Here is a 17,915-nt window from a genome sequence, read left to right on the forward strand (position 1 = left end):
GCTATTTCTCCTGGCAATCTTGATTCCAGCTTGTGCTTCATCCAGTCCAGCATTTCGCATGATGTACTCTGCATATAAGTTAAATAAGCAGGGTGACAATATACAGCCTTGATGTACTCCTTCCCCAGTTTTGAACCAGTCCATTGTTCCGTGTCTGGTTCTAACTGTTGCTTCTTGACCTGCACACACAGGTTTCTCAAGAGGAAGGTCAGATAGTCTGGTATTCCCATCTCTTTAAGAATTTTCCAGTTTGTTGTGATCCACACAGTCAAAGGCTTTAGCATAGTCAATGAAGCAGATATTTTTATGGAATTCTCTTTCTTTTTCTATGATTCAACAGATGTTGGCAATTTGATCTCTGGTTCCTCTGTTGTTTATAAATTCAGTTTGAACATCTGGAATTTCTCAGTTCATGTACGGTTGAAGCCTGGCTCAGAGAATTCTGAGCATTATTTTGCTAGAGTGTGAAATGATTGCACTCGTACAGTATTTTGAACATTCTTTGGCATTGCCTTTCTTTGGCATTGGAATTAAAACTGACCTTTTCCAGTCCTGTGGCCACTGCTGAGTTTTCCAAATTTGCTGGCATATTGAATGCAGCGCTTTAACAGCATCATCTTTAGCTCAGCTGAAATTCCATCTTTTGACCCTCTTCAAAATCTGCCAGGGCTGGAATGGTGCATTTTCACTTCCTTGAAAGCCCTGTATGGACTTTCCTGAAGTCCCCTTATCCTTCTCTCCTTTCCTATATGAGCCATGATGGTGGAATGACCGCCAGAGAATGCCAATTTCAGGGGAAAAGAATGAGTTTTCAAAAATAGTGTTTTGATTTTACCTATTTTACCTGTATCATATCTCTCTTGTTCATTGCATTCAACATTTTGAAATGAAAAGTGACGACAAAAGTACACATACTTTATCCCATATTGGTTTCCAAACTGCAAGCCACTGAGCATGTGTGTTCATTAAGCAATCCACCACAGTGCACACAGGTAAGACTGACTAGAGATGTTTCTGCGAACCTGTTAGTTTTTCTTTCATGACAATCCTCTTTTTTTTTATCAGCTAGTGTAGAAAAAGATTTAACAACAAACAAATGGTAAAGCCTAATGGGATGGGTTTTATTGCATATGAAATTTGTTTCAACCATTGGTTACATCGTTGATTATACCACTGCCTCTGTAGACTGTCCCTTTAAAATTCTACAAATAGAATGTCTAGAAACTATTTCCCAAGTTATTTCAGATACATATGAGCAACTTCCTTTTAAGTTTACTTCTTTAGAAGCTTCCTAATTTAAATTGTTAAATAAAAATTTTCAAATTTCCTGCAAAGTGTGATTACACTTACTATTTTCTAGGATAAAAACAAGTATCATGGGACAGCATGTCTCACTGGTTGACATTCAGTGCCCCAAATTAGAACCAACTCCAAAGTTATGACCAACCTAGACAGCGTATTAAAAAGCAGAGACATTATTTTGTCAACAAAGGTCCGTCTAGTCAAGGCTATTGTTTTTCCTGTAGTCATGTTTGGATGTGAGAGTTGGACTATAAGGAAAGCTGAGAGTCGAAGAGTTGATGCTTTTGAACTGTGGTGTTGGATAAGACTCTTGAGAGTCCCTTGGACTGCAAGGAGATCCAACTAGTTCATCCTAAAGATCAGCCCTGGGTGTTCATTGGAAGGACTGAAGTTGAAGCTGAAACTCCAAAACTTTTGCCACTTTATGCACAGAGCTGACTCATTTGAAAAGACCCTGATGCTGGGAAAGATTGAGGGTAGGAGGAGAAGGGGATGACAGAGGATGAGGTGGTTGGATGGCATCACCGACTCAATGGACATGGGTTTGGGTAGACCCCGGGAGTTGGTGATGGACAGGGCGGCCTGGCATGCTGTGGTTCATGAGGTCGCAGAGAGTCAGACACGACTGAATGACTGAACATTGTTTAGTCTTCTAGAACACTGGATTTGAGTCCCTACCTCAACATTTACTCATCCTGTGATTTGAGGAGAACAAGTCAAAATGGTCATCAGTTTTCTCATTTGTGAAATAGGATCAATAACAGCAATTCACCTACGGGTAAGGAGACTGACTTTAGTAAGTTGTTATGAAGCATAAGCGTATTGTAGGCACCCAGTGAATGGTAGCTATCCTCGTGGTGACTTCTTGCAGTGCTGATAGTATTGTTTTTTGACCTAGATGATCTCATTATGTGGGCATTTATAATTATTGGGCTTTATATATGAACTTGGACTTCTCTGGTGGCTCAGACAGTAAAGTGTCTGTCTACAATGTGGGAGACCTGGGTTTGAGCCCTGAGTTGGGAAGATCCCCTGGAGAAGGAAATGGCACCCCACTCCAGTACCATTGCCTGGAAAATCCCATGGACAGAGGAGCCTGGTAGGCTACAGTCTATGGGGTCGCAAAGAGTTGGACACAACGGAGCGACTTCACTGTCACTATATATGAACTTCTGCAATTATATTTCACAAAAAGAAAAAAATGATAGCTATTTTGGGAGTTATCTAAATGTTAATTTATTTGATGGTCCCTATAGCCTGAGTCTCTACTAATTGCAAATTCTAATCACATTTACTTTAAAACAGATTAGTTCCAGAGTAAATTGGAGGCTTTCTGCTCCATCCATTGTAATACCTGTTGCAGAAGGAAGCTGGCATCTACACAAGGTCTCATCCATTGCTAAACCCCCTTCTTTTCAGTCCAAGGAGATGCCAAGGAATTGAGAACAGAAGGTAGAGGAATTCAGCCATGGGGTATGGCTGCCCTCTTTCTAAGTAGGTCGGCTCCTGTCAATTTTACACACAGGATTCCATCTTTTAAGAAATGTGACTAAAAGTTTGAAAACCACTGATTGCATATTCAGAGTTTGGATTTTCTCATTTTAATATCCAAGCCCTGCTAAACTGACAAACATGAAAACAGTCATAAGGAAAACACTAGGTGATCATCTTCTTGCACATTTGTATTTACACTTCAAGTTTTATGTACGCTATATGAATATATATAAAACAGTGCCCCTTCTGTATCATAGTACAGCTTTATAGCTATGTATGCTGTTTATGCTGTTTGGTTGTTCCTAACACCTTCCAAAAATTCTGATTCAACTCATGAAAATTTCAAGATCACAGGAAGTGTTTTAAGGATTGGCATATGAAATCTCTAGTTTCTACTCAAAGGAATATCCTGTATCTAACCCTTCCTGTTTGGTATTACCTTCTGCCACCTCCCTGCACCACCCCCCCTCCCCCCACCCCCACCCCACCACCAAGCTAGTCAGTTTTGTTTGGGACCTTGTCCACTAAATACACTATTTTTCTTGCTGTGTAAACCACAAAGGAATAAAGAGAAATTTAAAAATTAGTATTTTAAGACAGTGATCTTTCTCCAGTAGTCTTTTTAAAGAAAAAACAAAAAAGTGGAGAGCAAAGCTGGTAATATGGGAAGAAATGGAGAAAGGAATGGTTCTAGCTGAATGGCAACTAAGCTGTATTCACTGAAATTTCTATCCATTTTCTTTTGGAGAGGGAGTAGCAACATTAGTGACTTGACAACCCTGCCTTTATTTATTTGCTTAAACAGGAGAAAGCTACAAAGAATTCCTTTAATCATCAACCACACAAATTTAAGTCATGCTTAAACAGATACCCATTGATTTGCCAGCATCTAGGAATTGAGTCAATAGATGGCACCACTTTTTAAGACAAAGTTGAAAATTCCTCTTAAACAACACAAGATGGAAGACCGACCTGGTTCCCAGCCGCTGCTTGCTTTGGTTACCTTCTCATTGCCATTGCTCAGGAAATCAAAGAGAAAGAAGTCTGTACCAAGGAAAGTTGTACTTGGCAAGGAAAATGGATGGCCCTTTTTAATCTAATTTAAAATGGAGCATGTTTTTGATAATGTATCAAAAGCCTTGGAATTGCATGTTATCCTCATGACAATTATTTTATCCAATGGCAGCAGTGGAAGGCCCCCAAAATTTGGGTTAAAAACTTGTAACAATACCATTTTTTAAAGTCAACTTTATTGGAAAAAAAAAAAAAATTCCTGGACTTTAGCACCATCAAGGGAAATTAGTTTTAGGACATCATCTTTTCTCAGAAGAAAAACCAGAATTTCCCATCTCAATATGTCATTTTATTCAGTAAACTTGATTGCAAATTTTATTATTAGCAAACTTCAACTGCACCCATATGGGACAATTCCCTAGTTAAGAATATTCAAAACATGCAAGTACTAAGGAGAAGCAGTACAAATATAAAGGCTAAGTGACTCAGTTCAAGGAAATGAGCCTTTAGAATGATGTGGTCACTTAAAACTAGTAGGAAACCAGAGGAATTTTCAGGAATGTTAGCCTTCAGAGAAGTGAGAAAGATCATTAAGCAATAAAACACAGTGAAAGCTTGGACTCTGGAATCAGGTAGGGTCTTGAATTTGGACTTTGACCACATTACTTTTTCAGTTTCTTCATCTGAAAATGGACCAAATGATAAAAGCTACTCATTAGATTTTGAGAAAATGAGAACACACATCCAGGCAGTTCCTCAGCTATGGTGCGCTTTGCATGTATTACCTTGTTTGTTCCCCTCAGTTCTGAGGCAGCTCGTCTATTTTACAGATGAAGTCAAAATGTTGAATTCCCAGTTACATGCCTACTTAAAGAGGCAGAGCCAAGATCTATCTCAAGATTCCAAAGATTCTTTTCTTCTGCCCTATGCTATTATGAAGAACTGTAAAATATGCATTTCTCTTAAACCAGGGATTCTTTAAATTTTAATAAAGTGATAGCAAGTGTTTATAAATTAGTTTTTACACTAAGCAGCTTCCTCCAGTTCTACCATATAAAAAGTTTATTTTAATTTAAAACATTTTCAATTGCTTTTATATTAACTTGAAATTTAGCCAATTTAGGCAATTATTAAACCATCTAATTTAGATATATTACAGAAATTTATTCTTGTAATCACTGACCCACAAATTACAAGGCTGAGGAAACAGGTAATTAAAATAGCTTTCACAACACTCATGTTACTGCTCCTCACAATATATAAAGGCAACCCATTCACAGAATATGGATTTTAAACTTTGGTATCCAATTTAACATGCTCAAAAATGAATCGAAGTTATCTAGTGAAATAAAAATGATTTCAAGTATATGTACTTCTATTATTTCTAAAATATAAAACAGAAATAGCTTCTGCATACCTAAATTTTACTATTTATGTCCAATTTTCCTACTCCAACACAACTGCCACGTAAAAGGTCATGTCCTGGTTTTTCTCGGTACATTATCACATCTATGGTCAAAGTGCAGCAATTTTAGAAAGCCAGAAGACAGCCAGAGAGTAATCCAGTCTGAATCACCTAGGACACAGAAGCAGGACATTTCACTATCAACAACTGTAATTCAATTGAACAGGCTCATTAAAGAGCTGAGCTGAGCTTTTCTACTGTCTGCCCAGTGTTTTTCTGAGATTTGTAAACAAAAATAAAATACCTGGTTCTGCTTCTAGATTTGCAAACTGTTAACCTCACTACCCACTGAAAACTGTATCAAGCTGTGAAAAATTACCCAGTTGTAACTTACGATGACTGGTAACATGAAGCCTATTCACAGGAATTGGTTCTGACTTCAGGGGTGAAAAAAAAAAAACAAAAAACCACAAGTTCTTGAAAAGGTAAAATAGCTGAAAGCATTTAATATCTAAACAAATCAATCCGTTAATTATAGTAGTCACAAAATATGCTTAATATAGAAACCCACATTTATGTCTTTAAGAAAAAGGGTAAATTGTAGTTTACCTCAAAACATAAATTAACCCACTTAAAGAATCTGCAGAGGTCAAAATCATGGTGAATTTCAAACAACTTCAGAATAAAATAAACAAGTATTTTACACTGCTTTATATCTTAAAAAATGCTTACAACTTCTCATAAAAATAGTCTGAGGCAACTATTTTCTCTTTTATTCTTTAACAGACGTTCAATATTATGGGCAACATTCTTAAAACCTTAAGCTTCACAGACTTTCAGACATTCAAATACTATGGTCCCCTTTTCTTTGATGTGAAAGTTTATTCAGCTAGTAAAAGAAAAAGCATGGTAGACAACTTATACATTTTTCACCAAATTGAAAGTAGTACAAAAATTTCAAGACTACAGAACTACAGATCGTACCTAATGTGTCATTAAAAATAGAAGACAGTATTTTCTTCAGCAAATAAAACAGCATACTGGTATGCCGGTAATGCATAAACCTTTTAATGTATACTGTCATTCACAAATTATTTACAACTTCCACTGTGTGAAGAGAACTAGAATGTAAATTTTCTGCAAAACTGGAAAAAGCAATACAAAATTTGTGAAAGCTTGTGTTTCATATACAAAAGTAAGCCAGTTTTTTTCTTCAAATACCAGATAATGTACACAGTGATATTTTGGACATATTACAGTAATTCTTGAGGATGTTTTAATGCTGGAGGCAAGTTTACAGGCCTTGATTCTTCATCGAGGAGTACTAAGTCTTCTATTTCACTGCCTCTGTATTTCCTTTTACATATTTTTACCACTACCTTTTTCTTGAGAAATAACTTCAAGGCTTCTCTTGATGCAACTGCTTTAGCATTTTCTTTGCTTTTTCCACAGCCAGTGCCCAAATACACAGACTTACATCTCAATTCACAAACAATACTTTCTTGAGAACTCTTGTTTTGAGGCAGATCTGCCAGTTCTTTTAGTGGGACAAAAAACACATCCAGTGTGGCTTTCAGAGCCTCAATAGCTGCGTTTAAGAGCTCGCCATGATTCACACTGGGACTAAAGCCACCGACAGCCACCAACTTCCATGCCACTGTTTTATATAGTCTATTGAAAAAAGGTTGTTTCTGTTTCACATCTTCGTTGGTTAACTTGCAACAAGAGAACTTGACAGAACTCTCACTCGACTGTGAAGTACTTTTGGAAGGCAGCTGTGCAGTGCTGGTCTGAGAACTACTCTTAGAAGCCAGCTGGGATACACTTGCTATGGCAGTGTTTTTGGAGACCAGAGAGCCGCTGGTCTGGGAGCTGTTCTTGGAAGCTAACAGTGACGCAGCTACCTGTGAAGCGCTTTTGGAAGTCAGCATTGTGTTCACTGAGGTGTTGCTCTTGGGGGTTAGTGAAGATGTGCCTGATGATGAACTGTTTTTAGAAACTGATGATGAAACACTTGCCTCTGAACTGGCTTTAGAAGTTAACCCGCTGGAAGCTGTCTCTGAACTAGCTTTAGAAGACAACAGTGGCAACTCTACTTCTGAGCTTCCTGAGGAGCCCAACAAGGGTACCTCAATCTCTGAGACGCTTTGAGAGACTGAGGCGGAGGAGCCTTCCAAAGCACTCTTTTTCGGCGATCCACTTTGTTGTCTGGAATCAGCGGATTGGGTTACATGACTATTCACACTGGATTTCAACAATGAAGAAACAAATGATGCTGAACCATGTTTATCTGGAACTTCTGGTTCAGAAGCTTTTCCAGACCCTACTGCTGTCACCCGAGAGGCAGCGCTGCTGCTGCTTTGGCTGGCAACTGCGCGCTCTCCATCACTTGTGGCGCTATTCTGATTTGGGGTGCTGGAGCTCCGAGCTGAGTTCCCACTACTCTCTGATTTGGAAGAGGAACCCGAACAGGTTGAGCTGCTCTCCTGCTGAGCAGATGTTTTAGCAGGAATTTTCAGACGATCTTGCTCAACTGCAGAACTGTTTTTCCCTTCTATGGTTCGTTTTTTGGCTGGCTCTTCTACCCCTTCTGAAAAAAAGGAAAGCAGATATGTAAGTCTACTTCACACACACACATCAGCTCAAAATGTACAAGACAGATAACACATATTAAAACAAAGGCACAAGGTAAGGTGAAATTACTTCAGGATTTGTAGATTCTTTACAAAGTGTGGAATAACTTCATTAATTCTCAAAACAGCTTTGAGTAACATCAATAATTTCTAACATTAAAAAATTAACAGCATAGGTAACATTTGACACTTCGAAATCTCATGGCAGTCAAAGGAAACTATCAAATTCAAAGCCTAAAGCACATAAACATAATTTAACATTCCAACTTGATTAATATTATAAAAATTATAACTCATTAAAAATTAGTAATAACGATAATTCCTAATTACATCAAACTTAAGTTCTAAACTCCTATGTATGTTCACATCTATGATCTGCTAACCATTGCTACTCGATATCCCTCTTTTCTTCACCTTGGCAACCAGTTCGTCTCTTGTGATATGGATTGGAGCATCTGTCACTTTGATGCCTTCAGCCATACTAAGTATTTTATCCATAACTTTTTGAGGGTACCTGTAACAAGAAGAGAGAGACGCTTCAGAAAGTGTTTTTGCTCCGCTGCCACCTCTAGGGTACAAAAACTGCAGGCCACAGGAACTGCACTTCCTGGTAGTAAACAAGAAACTGAACCAACCGCCAGGAACTTTCGGTTTCCTGGAACTTCACACACAAACGCCCAGGGTCTGGGAGGCGGGGCCCTTTCTTACAAACCTAATTTAGATTTAGTGTCTCTCTCCCCCGAAGAGCATTGTCAGCTCATCGCCAACGACACCAATGGCAGCTCCCCACGCTACGGGGGCACCTCCAGACCGTGAACCGTGTCGGCTTCTGACAGAGACGCCCTTCTCGCCCTTAGAGGGCAGCAGGTCCCGCGGATTCCCGCGCTTCACCACTCCCCCTCCCGGCCGACGGCTCCGGGCCTCGGGAAACGGGGGACGCGGGCTCACTCACCGGCACCCGAGGAAGACGTGGTTGGCCCAGGCCATGGAAAAGGAGATGAGCTGCTGCAGCTGCCGATTGCGGGTCCCGCTCTCGGCGTCGGCGGCCTCCTCCCGGGGAGCGGAGGCAGCACCGCCGGCGGGGGCCAGGTCCCCGGCGTTGCGGAGCAGGAACTCTCGGCGGTGGCGCCAGTGTTTGTCGGTCTCGCCGTCGCAGCGTAGCGCCTCCACCCAGGCGGCCACTCGCGGGTTCTGGCTCAGGTATTCCGACACCTCCTGCGCCATGTTGGGCCTGCGGGTCGCGGAGGCCGGGAGCGGACTCTGAGCCGGGAGGCAGGCGGGGGGCGCGGGGCGAGCGGCCCTGTCACTGCGGCCTGCACCGGCAGTCCTCCAGAGAACGCCCCTCCAGAGGCCCAAACAACAGCGCCGGGAGCAGCTGAACCGCCCACTTCCGCCCGCCGCCGGCTCCTTCCCTTTTATAACCTCGTCGCCGCTGAGCGCCCGCGCGTCCTTCCGGCGCGAGCCGGCTCTCCCAGGACGCTTTGCGGCGCGCGAGCTGCCGCGACGCTGCCGCCCCGACGGCAGCGGGGGGAGGGGAGGCGGGGCGAGGGCGGGCGGGCGCGCACCTCCCGCCCCAAGAGGGCTGTTCGTCTGTGGGTTCGCCTGGGGTACCCTTGACCTCCGCGCCCGTCTCCCCGTTGTGGGTCGGCTTTGTGACGCCGCGCGCTCCGGCTTCCTCCCTCCCGCGCCTGGCCCGTCGCTCCTGGGGGCGGCCGCGGGCAGCCGGGAATGCGGACTGGCTGGGCGGGGCCGGCCGAGTCCTCGCGTCTAGCGCGCGTCCCCGCCGACTCGAGCTGCTTTCCCAACGCGAGGTCTGGCGTCTCGGCCCTAGGACGCTGGTTTCGAGCACGGCCAAAATAAAGTTCGCTTTCATCTTTTGGTTATGTGGAAAACAGCATCCAGCGCCGTTTCGAATATAGATAAGCGAGGCCTTTTGAAGCCGTTCGGGTCTCGGGGCATATAGGGATGTGCAGGTGCATATTCGTTTAAATTGTGCTAATAAAGATCAATGATAACTTTTATCCAGTTCGATGTTGCTCTGTGGAGCCCAGTCTTTGAAACCAGCCCTGACCCCGCAGATTTAGGTTTGGTTTCTGCAGTTCAACCCAGGCTGTACTGCTTCCTCTTGGGTGGATTTTTGGTCAATATGAAACGCTGCACCAGGAACTTCTGTCTCCGTATTTCGTTAAATTTACAAACAGGAACGCCTAGCTGGACGGAAGGGAGAAATGCATTTGTCTCCACGGCCCCAACTTTACCCTCTTATAGCACTTTTTTCTTTGCATTTTTTTTTCCCCTTTTAGAATGTCCACTCCCGACTTGCTTATGTTTCCAATATTAGGTGTTGAGATGGTTGGATGGCATCACCGACTCAATGGGCATGAGTTTGAGTAAACTCCTGGAGCTGGTGATGGACAGGGAGGCTTGGCATGCTGCAGTCCATGGGGTCGCAAAGAGCGGACACGACTGAGCGACTGAACTGAACTGAGGCAGTCAACAGTCCCTCCCCCTCAGCCCACCCTACCCTCATTGGTTTTCACAAGTTCCCTTCTCTCATTTTCTCTCTGAATTCTTCCTCCCTCTAGTCCAGTAATGTCTCCTTATAGTGAGAAGGCAGTTTAATAGTACGATATATGGTATTATTCTTAACTTCGTGGTCCGTGGTCTATGCCCTGAACCTTCATATGCAAAGTAAACCTTAAAAAAAAAAGGCATGTATCTTTTAGGTCAAGCATCTGGCTCCTGCAAATCACAAATACTCCAGCTTTCAGCCCAAAATGCTTTCATTATAATTTTAACAATCAGTTTTGAATCCAGTGCCCTCCAAAGCAACATGGCTGGACTGCTACAGGGGGAAAAAAAGAAAATAAAATTCTTGGTTTAAAATGTCCAGATATCCAGTATCCTTGCCTGGAAAATCCCATCAACAGAGGAGCCTGTGGGCTGCAGTTCATGGGGTCACAAAGAGTAGGACATGACTTAGAGACTGAGCAGTCTACAGTAATGCTAATCTGAAATTTATGTTATTTGAGGAAAACCTCAAATAATTCAATTTACTAAGTTATTAAATGCCCCAAACTAGCAATCATGTTTTCTCTATATTACAAATAAAAGTAATTTATTTTTGAATAGCTAGGAACATTGAAAGGTCATTTTTATTTCTTAGACTAAGTTTATATATACCTACACACACACACACACATATAATTTGAAGTCATGAAATGTAAATCATTAGCCTCTTTTTTGGCAAAGTGGAATCTATTTTTTTAAAAAGGAAGAGGAAAACAAATATTGTATATTAATGCATAGATATGGATTCTAGAAAAATGATACTGATGAACCTATTTGCAGGACAGGAATAAAGATGCAGACTTAAGAGAATGGACTTGTGAACTCACGGCGGAAGGAGAGGTTGTATAGCACATGGAGCTCAGCTCAGTGGCTCTGTGATGAGCTAGAAGGGTGGCATGCATGGGAGGGAGGCTCGGGAGAGGCGCTCAAGAGGGAGGGGTATATGGACACATATAGCTGATTCACCTGGTTATACAGGAGACACAAACACAACACTGTAAAGCAATTATATTCCAATAAAAAATTTAAATAAAAAATAATAAAATATCCAGATATCATCTAGGTGTGGAATCATACTTACCATCTCCCCCATGCCAGATAATTCATCAAAGGAACAACCAAGAGGCTCTTCAGTTCTTCTTCACTTTCTGCCATAAAGGTGGTGTCATCTGCATATCTGAGGTTATTGATATTTCTCCCAGCAATTTTGATTCCAGCTTGTGCTTCATCCAGCCCAGCATTTCTCATGATGTACTCTGCATAAAAGTTGAATAAGCAGGGTGACAATATACAGCCTTGACATATTTCTTTTCCTATTTGGAACCTGTCAGTTGCTCCATGTCCAGTTCTAACTGTTGCTTCCTGACCTGCCTACAGATCTCTCTGGAGGCAGGTCAGGTGGTCTGGTATCCCCATCTCTTTCAGAATTTTCTACAGTTTATTGTGATCCACACAGTCAAAGGCTTTGGCATAGTCAATAAAGTAGAAATACATGTTTTTCTGGAACTCTCTTGCTTTTTCCATGATCCAGAGGATGTTGGTAATTTGATCTCTAGTTCCTCTGCCTTTTCTAAAACCAGCTTGAACATCTGGAAGTTTGCAGTGCACGTATTGCTGAAGCCTGGCTTGGAGGCTCTGCCTAGACCTTTGGAAAAAGACAATCCACTAGTGCCCTGAACCAGGTTGGGCTGGCCTTCAGGAGAGAAGTGAACACAGAGAAGATCAAGAAATCACCTGACATGAGATTAAAGGGATCAGACACACTTATTAAGATTAGGAGGCCATCACGTGAGACAAGATTAAGAGGTTCCCCGGAGGCTCAGACAGTAAAGAATCTGCCTGCAATGCAGGAGACCCAGTTTCAATCCCTGGGTTGGGAAATCCCCTGGAGAAGGGCATGACAACCCACTCCAGTATTCTTGCCTGGAGAATCCCATGGACAGAGGACCCTGAGTGACTAACACACCCACACACAAGCCGTGCTCATGCCCTAATCTTGTCAGATACTCCCACCTTTTGAACTCCTGTTCAAACCCCTCAGCAAGTTCTCCAGGGTTGAGACACAGTTTCTCGAGGCAAAAGTCTAGTCTGTCACCCTTTGCCTGGTAAAGCAATAAAGCTATCTACCCTTTTTTATTTCTCCCAAAACTGTTCCCAGGATTTGATTCAGCATTGCTGTACAGGGAGGCTGAGCTTTTGTTAACATAATTACAGTGGTGATGTGTGTGTGTCCTGAAAGTCAATGATGAGAATGTTTTAAGAAGAGTGTAGTCCCCTGTGTCAGAAGCTGTTCTGTGAACAGAGAGAAACTTCATTTAAAATGGTGTGGAGGAAAATGGCTCCAGAACTAGTGGCGGGCTGAGCATACTGGCCCCTCTCGAAGCCAGCACTGCGGTCCCCGGGCTGATCTGGCCCCTCCCGAACATGGAGGATGTTGAGGCGCTTCTTCGCCCTCCTCCTGCTGCCCACCCGCTACCCCAGCAGAAACTGGGAGGTGGACGTGGCGGCCCAGCTGGGCGAGTATCTCGAGGAGCTGGACCAGATCTGCATTCCTTTCGACAAAGGCAAAACCACAATGGACTTCACTGAGGCGGCACAGCTGATGCAGGGCTCCGCTGTATCTCCAGTCAGAAGGCGGACTAGCTCTCCTCCCTGGCCCACCAGGCTCTCGACTTCATCTCTGACCAGAAGCGGGCCAAGCAGCCCTCCTCCGAGCCGGAAGATGGGACCATAGGGGAAGCAGCTCTAGGGCCCCCCAGGAGGCGGCGCATAAGTTCCTGTCATTGGACGACCTCTCTGACTCCTGTGTTAACGCGGCTCTCGGGGTGACCAGGTCCCCAGTGGGGCCCTCATCCGCCTCCTGCCCGATGCCCCGGTAGCCCCCGACGAGATGAAGAATAGTAACCCCCTGTACAGCCATCAGGGGGAGGTCCTGGCCCGCCGGAAGGATTTTAGGATGACTGCCCGCCCCAGAATAACGTTCTTGTTGGAGCCGGTGAGAGTGTCTCTCATCGAGGCACTGCTGCCAAGGAACCAGAAGGAGCCAGGTAGGGTTGAGGAGCAGCCTATGGAAGTTTCTGTGTGGGGGAGTCCCGGCCCGGTGCTCAGCATCTCCCAGGAGCCAGGCACCTCTCCAGAGGGCCCAGTGCCCAGAAGCGGGGGTGCGGAAGAGGCTGAAGAGAATGCAGAGCGGACAGCCGAGCCCACTGAGGCCTCAGCCCCTGAGGTCCCGATCGAGCCCCAGGATCCCAGAGCAGACTGCTGCCCACTCCGGGAGCAGAAGGGGGCCTTGAAGCCTGCATCCTGGCTGAAGGAGACCCCAAACTCCTGGCAGGGCGTGGAGCCCTTCGACTCCCTGGATTCTGAGCGCTGCAGGAAAGGGAGGCCCTACCCCGTGCCTCCCGCATGGAGGGGGCGCCAGGACAGAAGTGAAAGAGGAAGGGTGGCATCAAGCTGCAGGACTTCCACCAGAGGTACCCGGCCCCACGCCATCAGCAGGAGGCCCTGGCGAAAGGGCCCTTCCTTCGCAGCCAAGGAGGTTCTTTACTGGAAGCATGTGAGGTAGCAGCTGGAGACACTCCAGAAGCTGCAGAGAAGGAAGGTGGCTGAGCAGTGCCACCTCCAAGGGCTGAGGAGGGGCAGTAGCCTGTGGAGGAAGACCACCTGAAGGACTGCATGGAAGACCTGGGAGCAGCAGATGACCTCCCAGAGCCTGAGGGGTACACAGAGCCCAAGGAGGCAGAGCCAGGGGAAAAGGCAGACAGGGAAGCGGCAGCCACGCCAGTGTCCCTGCGCTGTGAAGAGCTGGTCCAAAAGAATGTGGAGCTCTTCGTCACCGCCTGGAAGCAGGAGCTCATCCAGGAGACAGAGCTGAAGCAGCACGTCCGGGCCTGGGAGGACACCATCCAGACCCTGCTCCAGGAGCAGGAGGAGCATGTGCCCTTTGACATCCACACCTGTGGGGACCAGGTCTCAAGGTTCAGCCAACTCAACCAGTGGCGTCCCTTTGCAAAGCTAGTGGTAGGCCAGCCTGCTTTTGAAGTGTGTCGCTCCATGCCGGCCTCCTTGTAGCTGGCTAATGACAACACGGTGGAGGTCACCCAGCAGCCGGGTCTAGAGGTGGCCGTGGACACCATGTCCCTGAGACTGCTCACATACCAGCAGGCCCACAAACACCCAGATCTACGGTGCCCCCTCTACGGTGCTGCCCTGAGAGGGGAGCACCAGGGTTTGGCCCTGGAGCCCATCTCCCACAGATGCTGGGCATGCGTCGTCTCAGTCCACTTTGCTTCCTGGCTGGTCCAGCCTAATAAAGTGTTGCCATCTCACCAGTCCCTTAAAAAAAAAAAATACGATGAAGTGGGGAGGCCAGAAGGGAGCCTGCTCAAGCCGTTACACTCAAGGTCAATTGCTGACCCAGTAAGAAAACAAGTGCCTTTGCATCTTCAACAGGAAGAAGGCTATTACTTCACAACCCAGCTGGGGGATGCATTTCTCCTCCCCAGGCAACAACCTAGTCAATGAGAAACTGAAAATCAGCCAAGGAACTCAAGCCGGGGCCTTGGTAACAACCTCCAGGGGTGGAATGGGGAAGGAGGTGGGAGGGATGTTCAAGTGGGAGGGGACACGGGTAAACCTATGGCTGTTTCATGTTGATGTTTGGTAGAAACCAACACAATACCGTGGGAGAAGGCAATGGCACCCCCATGCCTGGAAAACCCCATGGATGGAGGAGCCTGGTGGGCTTCAGTCCATGCGGTTGCTGGGAGTCAGACATGACTGAACGACTTCACTTTCACTTTTCACTTTCATGCATTGGAGAAGGAAATGGCAACCCACTCCAGTGTTCTTGCCTGGAGAATCTCAGGGACAGGGGAGCCTGGTGGGCTGCTATGTATGGGGTCACACAGAGTCGGACACGACTGAAGCGACTTAGCAGCAGCAACACAATACTGTAATACAATTATCCATCAATTAAAAATAAAAATTTTAAAAAGCCACTACACTTGAAACTCCCAGTTTCCTCCAATGGACTCTTTGTTTATACTAGGCCCACCCAACTCCTTCTCCTCTATAAAACAGCCCTCCTCTCCTTCGGTTTTTGGACTTGCCTATTTTTTTCTGTGGATTTGCATGTTCTAAATTGCCATCCTTTGCTGTTCCTGAGTAAGTCCATTTTTACTGGGAAAACAACTGACTGTCTTATTGTTTTAGGTCAGCTATGCCAAAGCCTTTGACTGTGTGGATCACAATAAACTGTGGAAAATTCTGAAAGAGATGGGAATACCAGACCACCTGACTTGCCTCTTGAGAAATCTGTATGCAGGTCAGGAAGCAACAGTTAGAACTGGACATGGAACAACAGACTGGTTCCAAATAGGAAAAGGAGCACGTCAAGGCTGTATATTGTCACTCTGCTTATTTAACTTCTACGCAGAGTACATCATGAGAAACGCTGGACTGGAAGAAACACAAGCTGGAATCAAGATTGCCGGGAGAAATATCAATAACCTCAGATATGCAGATGACACCACCCTTATGGCAGAAAGTGAAGAGGAACTCAAAAGCCTCTTGATGAAAGTAAAAGAGGAGAGTGAAAAAGTTGGCTTAAAGCTCAACATTCAGAAAACGAAGATCATGGCATCTGGTCCCATCACTCCATGGGAAATAGATGGGGAAACAGTGGAAACAGTGTCAGACTTTCTTTTTTGGGGCTCCAAAATCACTGCAGATGGTGATTGCAGCCATGAAATTAAAAGACGCTTACTCCTTGGAAGGGAAGTTATGACCAACCTAGATAGCATATTCAAAATCAGAGACATTACTTTGCCGACTAAGGTCCATCTAGTCAAGGCTATGGTTTTTCCTGTGGTCATGTATGGATGTGAGAGTTGGACTGTGAAGAAGGCTGAGCGCTGAAGAATTGATGCTTTTGAACTGTGGTGTTGGAGAAGACTCTTGAGGGTCCCTTGGACTGCAAGGAGATCCAACCAGTCCATTCTGAAGGAGATCAGCCCTGGGATTTCTTTGGAAGGACTGATGCTGAAGCTGAAACTCCAATACTTTGGCCACCTCATGTGAAGAGTTGACTCATTGGAAAAGACTCTGATGCTGGGAGGGATTGGGGGCAAGAGAAGAAGGGGACGACAGAGGATGAGATGGTTGGATGGCATCACTGACTCGATGGATGTGAGTCTGAGTGAGCTCCGGGAGTTGGTGATGGACAGGGAGGCCTGGTGTGCTGTGATTCATGGGGTCACAAAGAGTCAGACACGACTGAGCGACTGAACTGAACTGAACTGTGGAGAAATCAAGAAAGAGGAATACTGGTATTAATGATCCAATGGCTTCCCAGGAGGCTCAGTGGTAAAGAATCAGCCTGCCGATGCGGGAGACATGGATTTGATCCCTACTCCAGAATTCTTGCTGGGAAAATCCCATGGACAGAGGGACCTGGTGGGCTAAAGTCCATGGGGTCACAAAGAGCCTGACATGACAGAACACACAGAACGCACACATTAGAGACTGGAACCACTGGCTTAGCAAAAGCAGTTTTGGTGGAGTGACGGAAGCAGACACTGTCTTGGAGTAACCTCAGGAGCAGGAAGTGGAGACATCGGCTGTGAAAGAGAGAAGAGAGGAAGCTAGAGAGGGTCATGGATCCAGGCAGTTTTTAAATTTAAGATGAGAGTAGCTTCAGTGTGTGTACCAGCTGACTGGGAGGAGGTAAAGGAGAGAGGGATTGAGGATACGGTCGAAAACAGGGGTAAAAGAATATTTCTGAAGAAGTCAGAGGGTCTGGGATCCAACATGGACGAGGAGAGATTAACCTCAGGTAGATGGAGAAAACTTGCCTCCATTTTAAAAGAAAAAAAAAGTTTGTAAAGATTGGAGATGGGAAGTGAGATGGAGTCTGTGTGATGGAGTAGAGAATGTTTGAAATGGACATTTCAGAGAACAGGGAGCAAGCTGCCCAGATAAACAGTTAGTGCAAGTGAAGTCGCTCAGTCATGTCCGACTCTTTGCGACCCCATGGACTGTAGCCTACCAGGCGCCTCTGTCCATGGGATTTTCCAGGCTATAGTACTGGAGTGGATTGCCATTTCCTTCTCCAGCGGATCTTCCCGACCCAGGGATGGAAACCAGGTCTCCCGCATTGTAGACAGACACTTTACTGTAAGTTCTGGTCAATTTTTTTTAAATTGTAAATTATACATACATAGATACATACAAAAAGGAAATGTCTAAAGAGGATTGAAAGTGAAAACATCCCTCCCTTCTCAGCTTGGTTGCCCTTAGAAAGAGTATAATGAATATCAGTCTCTTGCTTTCTTTGGGGGGCTATTTTCATAACTCCACATTATATGCTTACATTGTGTGTGTGTGTGTGTGTGTGTGCACGCTCAATCATGTCTGATGACTCTTTGTGACCCCATGGACTGTAGCCTGATAGGGTCCTCTGTCCATGGAATTCTCCAGGCAAGAATAGTGGGATC

The 17,915-nt window shown here is 45.1% G+C and overlaps 1 protein-coding gene and 1 pseudogene across 2 annotated transcripts; one reads left to right on the top strand and one right to left on the bottom strand.

The window, feature by feature from the left end:
• Nucleotides 1-5,754: 5,754 nt before the first annotated feature.
• Nucleotides 5,755-9,143, bottom strand: CDKN2AIP (CDKN2A interacting protein). Of its 2 annotated transcripts, none has more exons than XM_068971090.1 (3): nt 8,801-9,143; nt 8,232-8,362; nt 5,755-7,805 (listed from the first exon to the last, which is right to left on the bottom strand). In XM_068971090.1, exons 1-3 carry the CDS (start codon nt 9,070-9,072, stop codon nt 6,469-6,471), a joined length of 1,740 nt encoding a protein of 579 aa, XP_068827191.1. In that variant the 5' UTR covers nt 9,073-9,143; the 3' UTR covers nt 5,755-6,468. The 2 variants fall into 2 exon arrangements, with proteins under 2 accessions (XP_068827191.1, XP_068827192.1); XM_068971091.1 differs by having other exon boundaries at nt 7,710-7,805; nt 8,263-8,362.
• A 3,700-nt stretch (nt 9,144-12,843) lies between these two features.
• LOC138079344 (condensin-2 complex subunit H2 pseudogene) lies at nt 12,844-14,632 on the top strand (annotated as a pseudogene).
• The last annotated feature ends 3,283 nt before the right edge of the window (nt 14,633-17,915 follow it).

Source organism: Capricornis sumatraensis, chromosome 4 (assembly GCF_032405125.1).
Source record: "Capricornis sumatraensis isolate serow.1 chromosome 4, serow.2, whole genome shotgun sequence".
Lineage (NCBI taxonomy): Eukaryota > Metazoa > Chordata > Mammalia > Artiodactyla > Bovidae > Capricornis > Capricornis sumatraensis.

Coding starts and splice junctions, on each gene's coding strand:
- CDKN2AIP (XM_068971090.1), bottom strand. CDS start 9,072: ATGGCGCAGGAGGTGTCGGAATACCTGAGCCAGAACCCGCGAGTGGCC. Junction 8,363..8,800: donor CACGTCTTCCTCGGGTGCCG/GTGAGTGAGCCC, acceptor TTCTTGTTACAG/GTACCCTCAAAAAGTTATGG. Junction 7,806..8,231: donor AGGGATATCGAGTAGCAATG/GTTAGCAGATCA, acceptor CCTTTTTTTCAG/AAGGGGTAGAAGAGCCAGCC.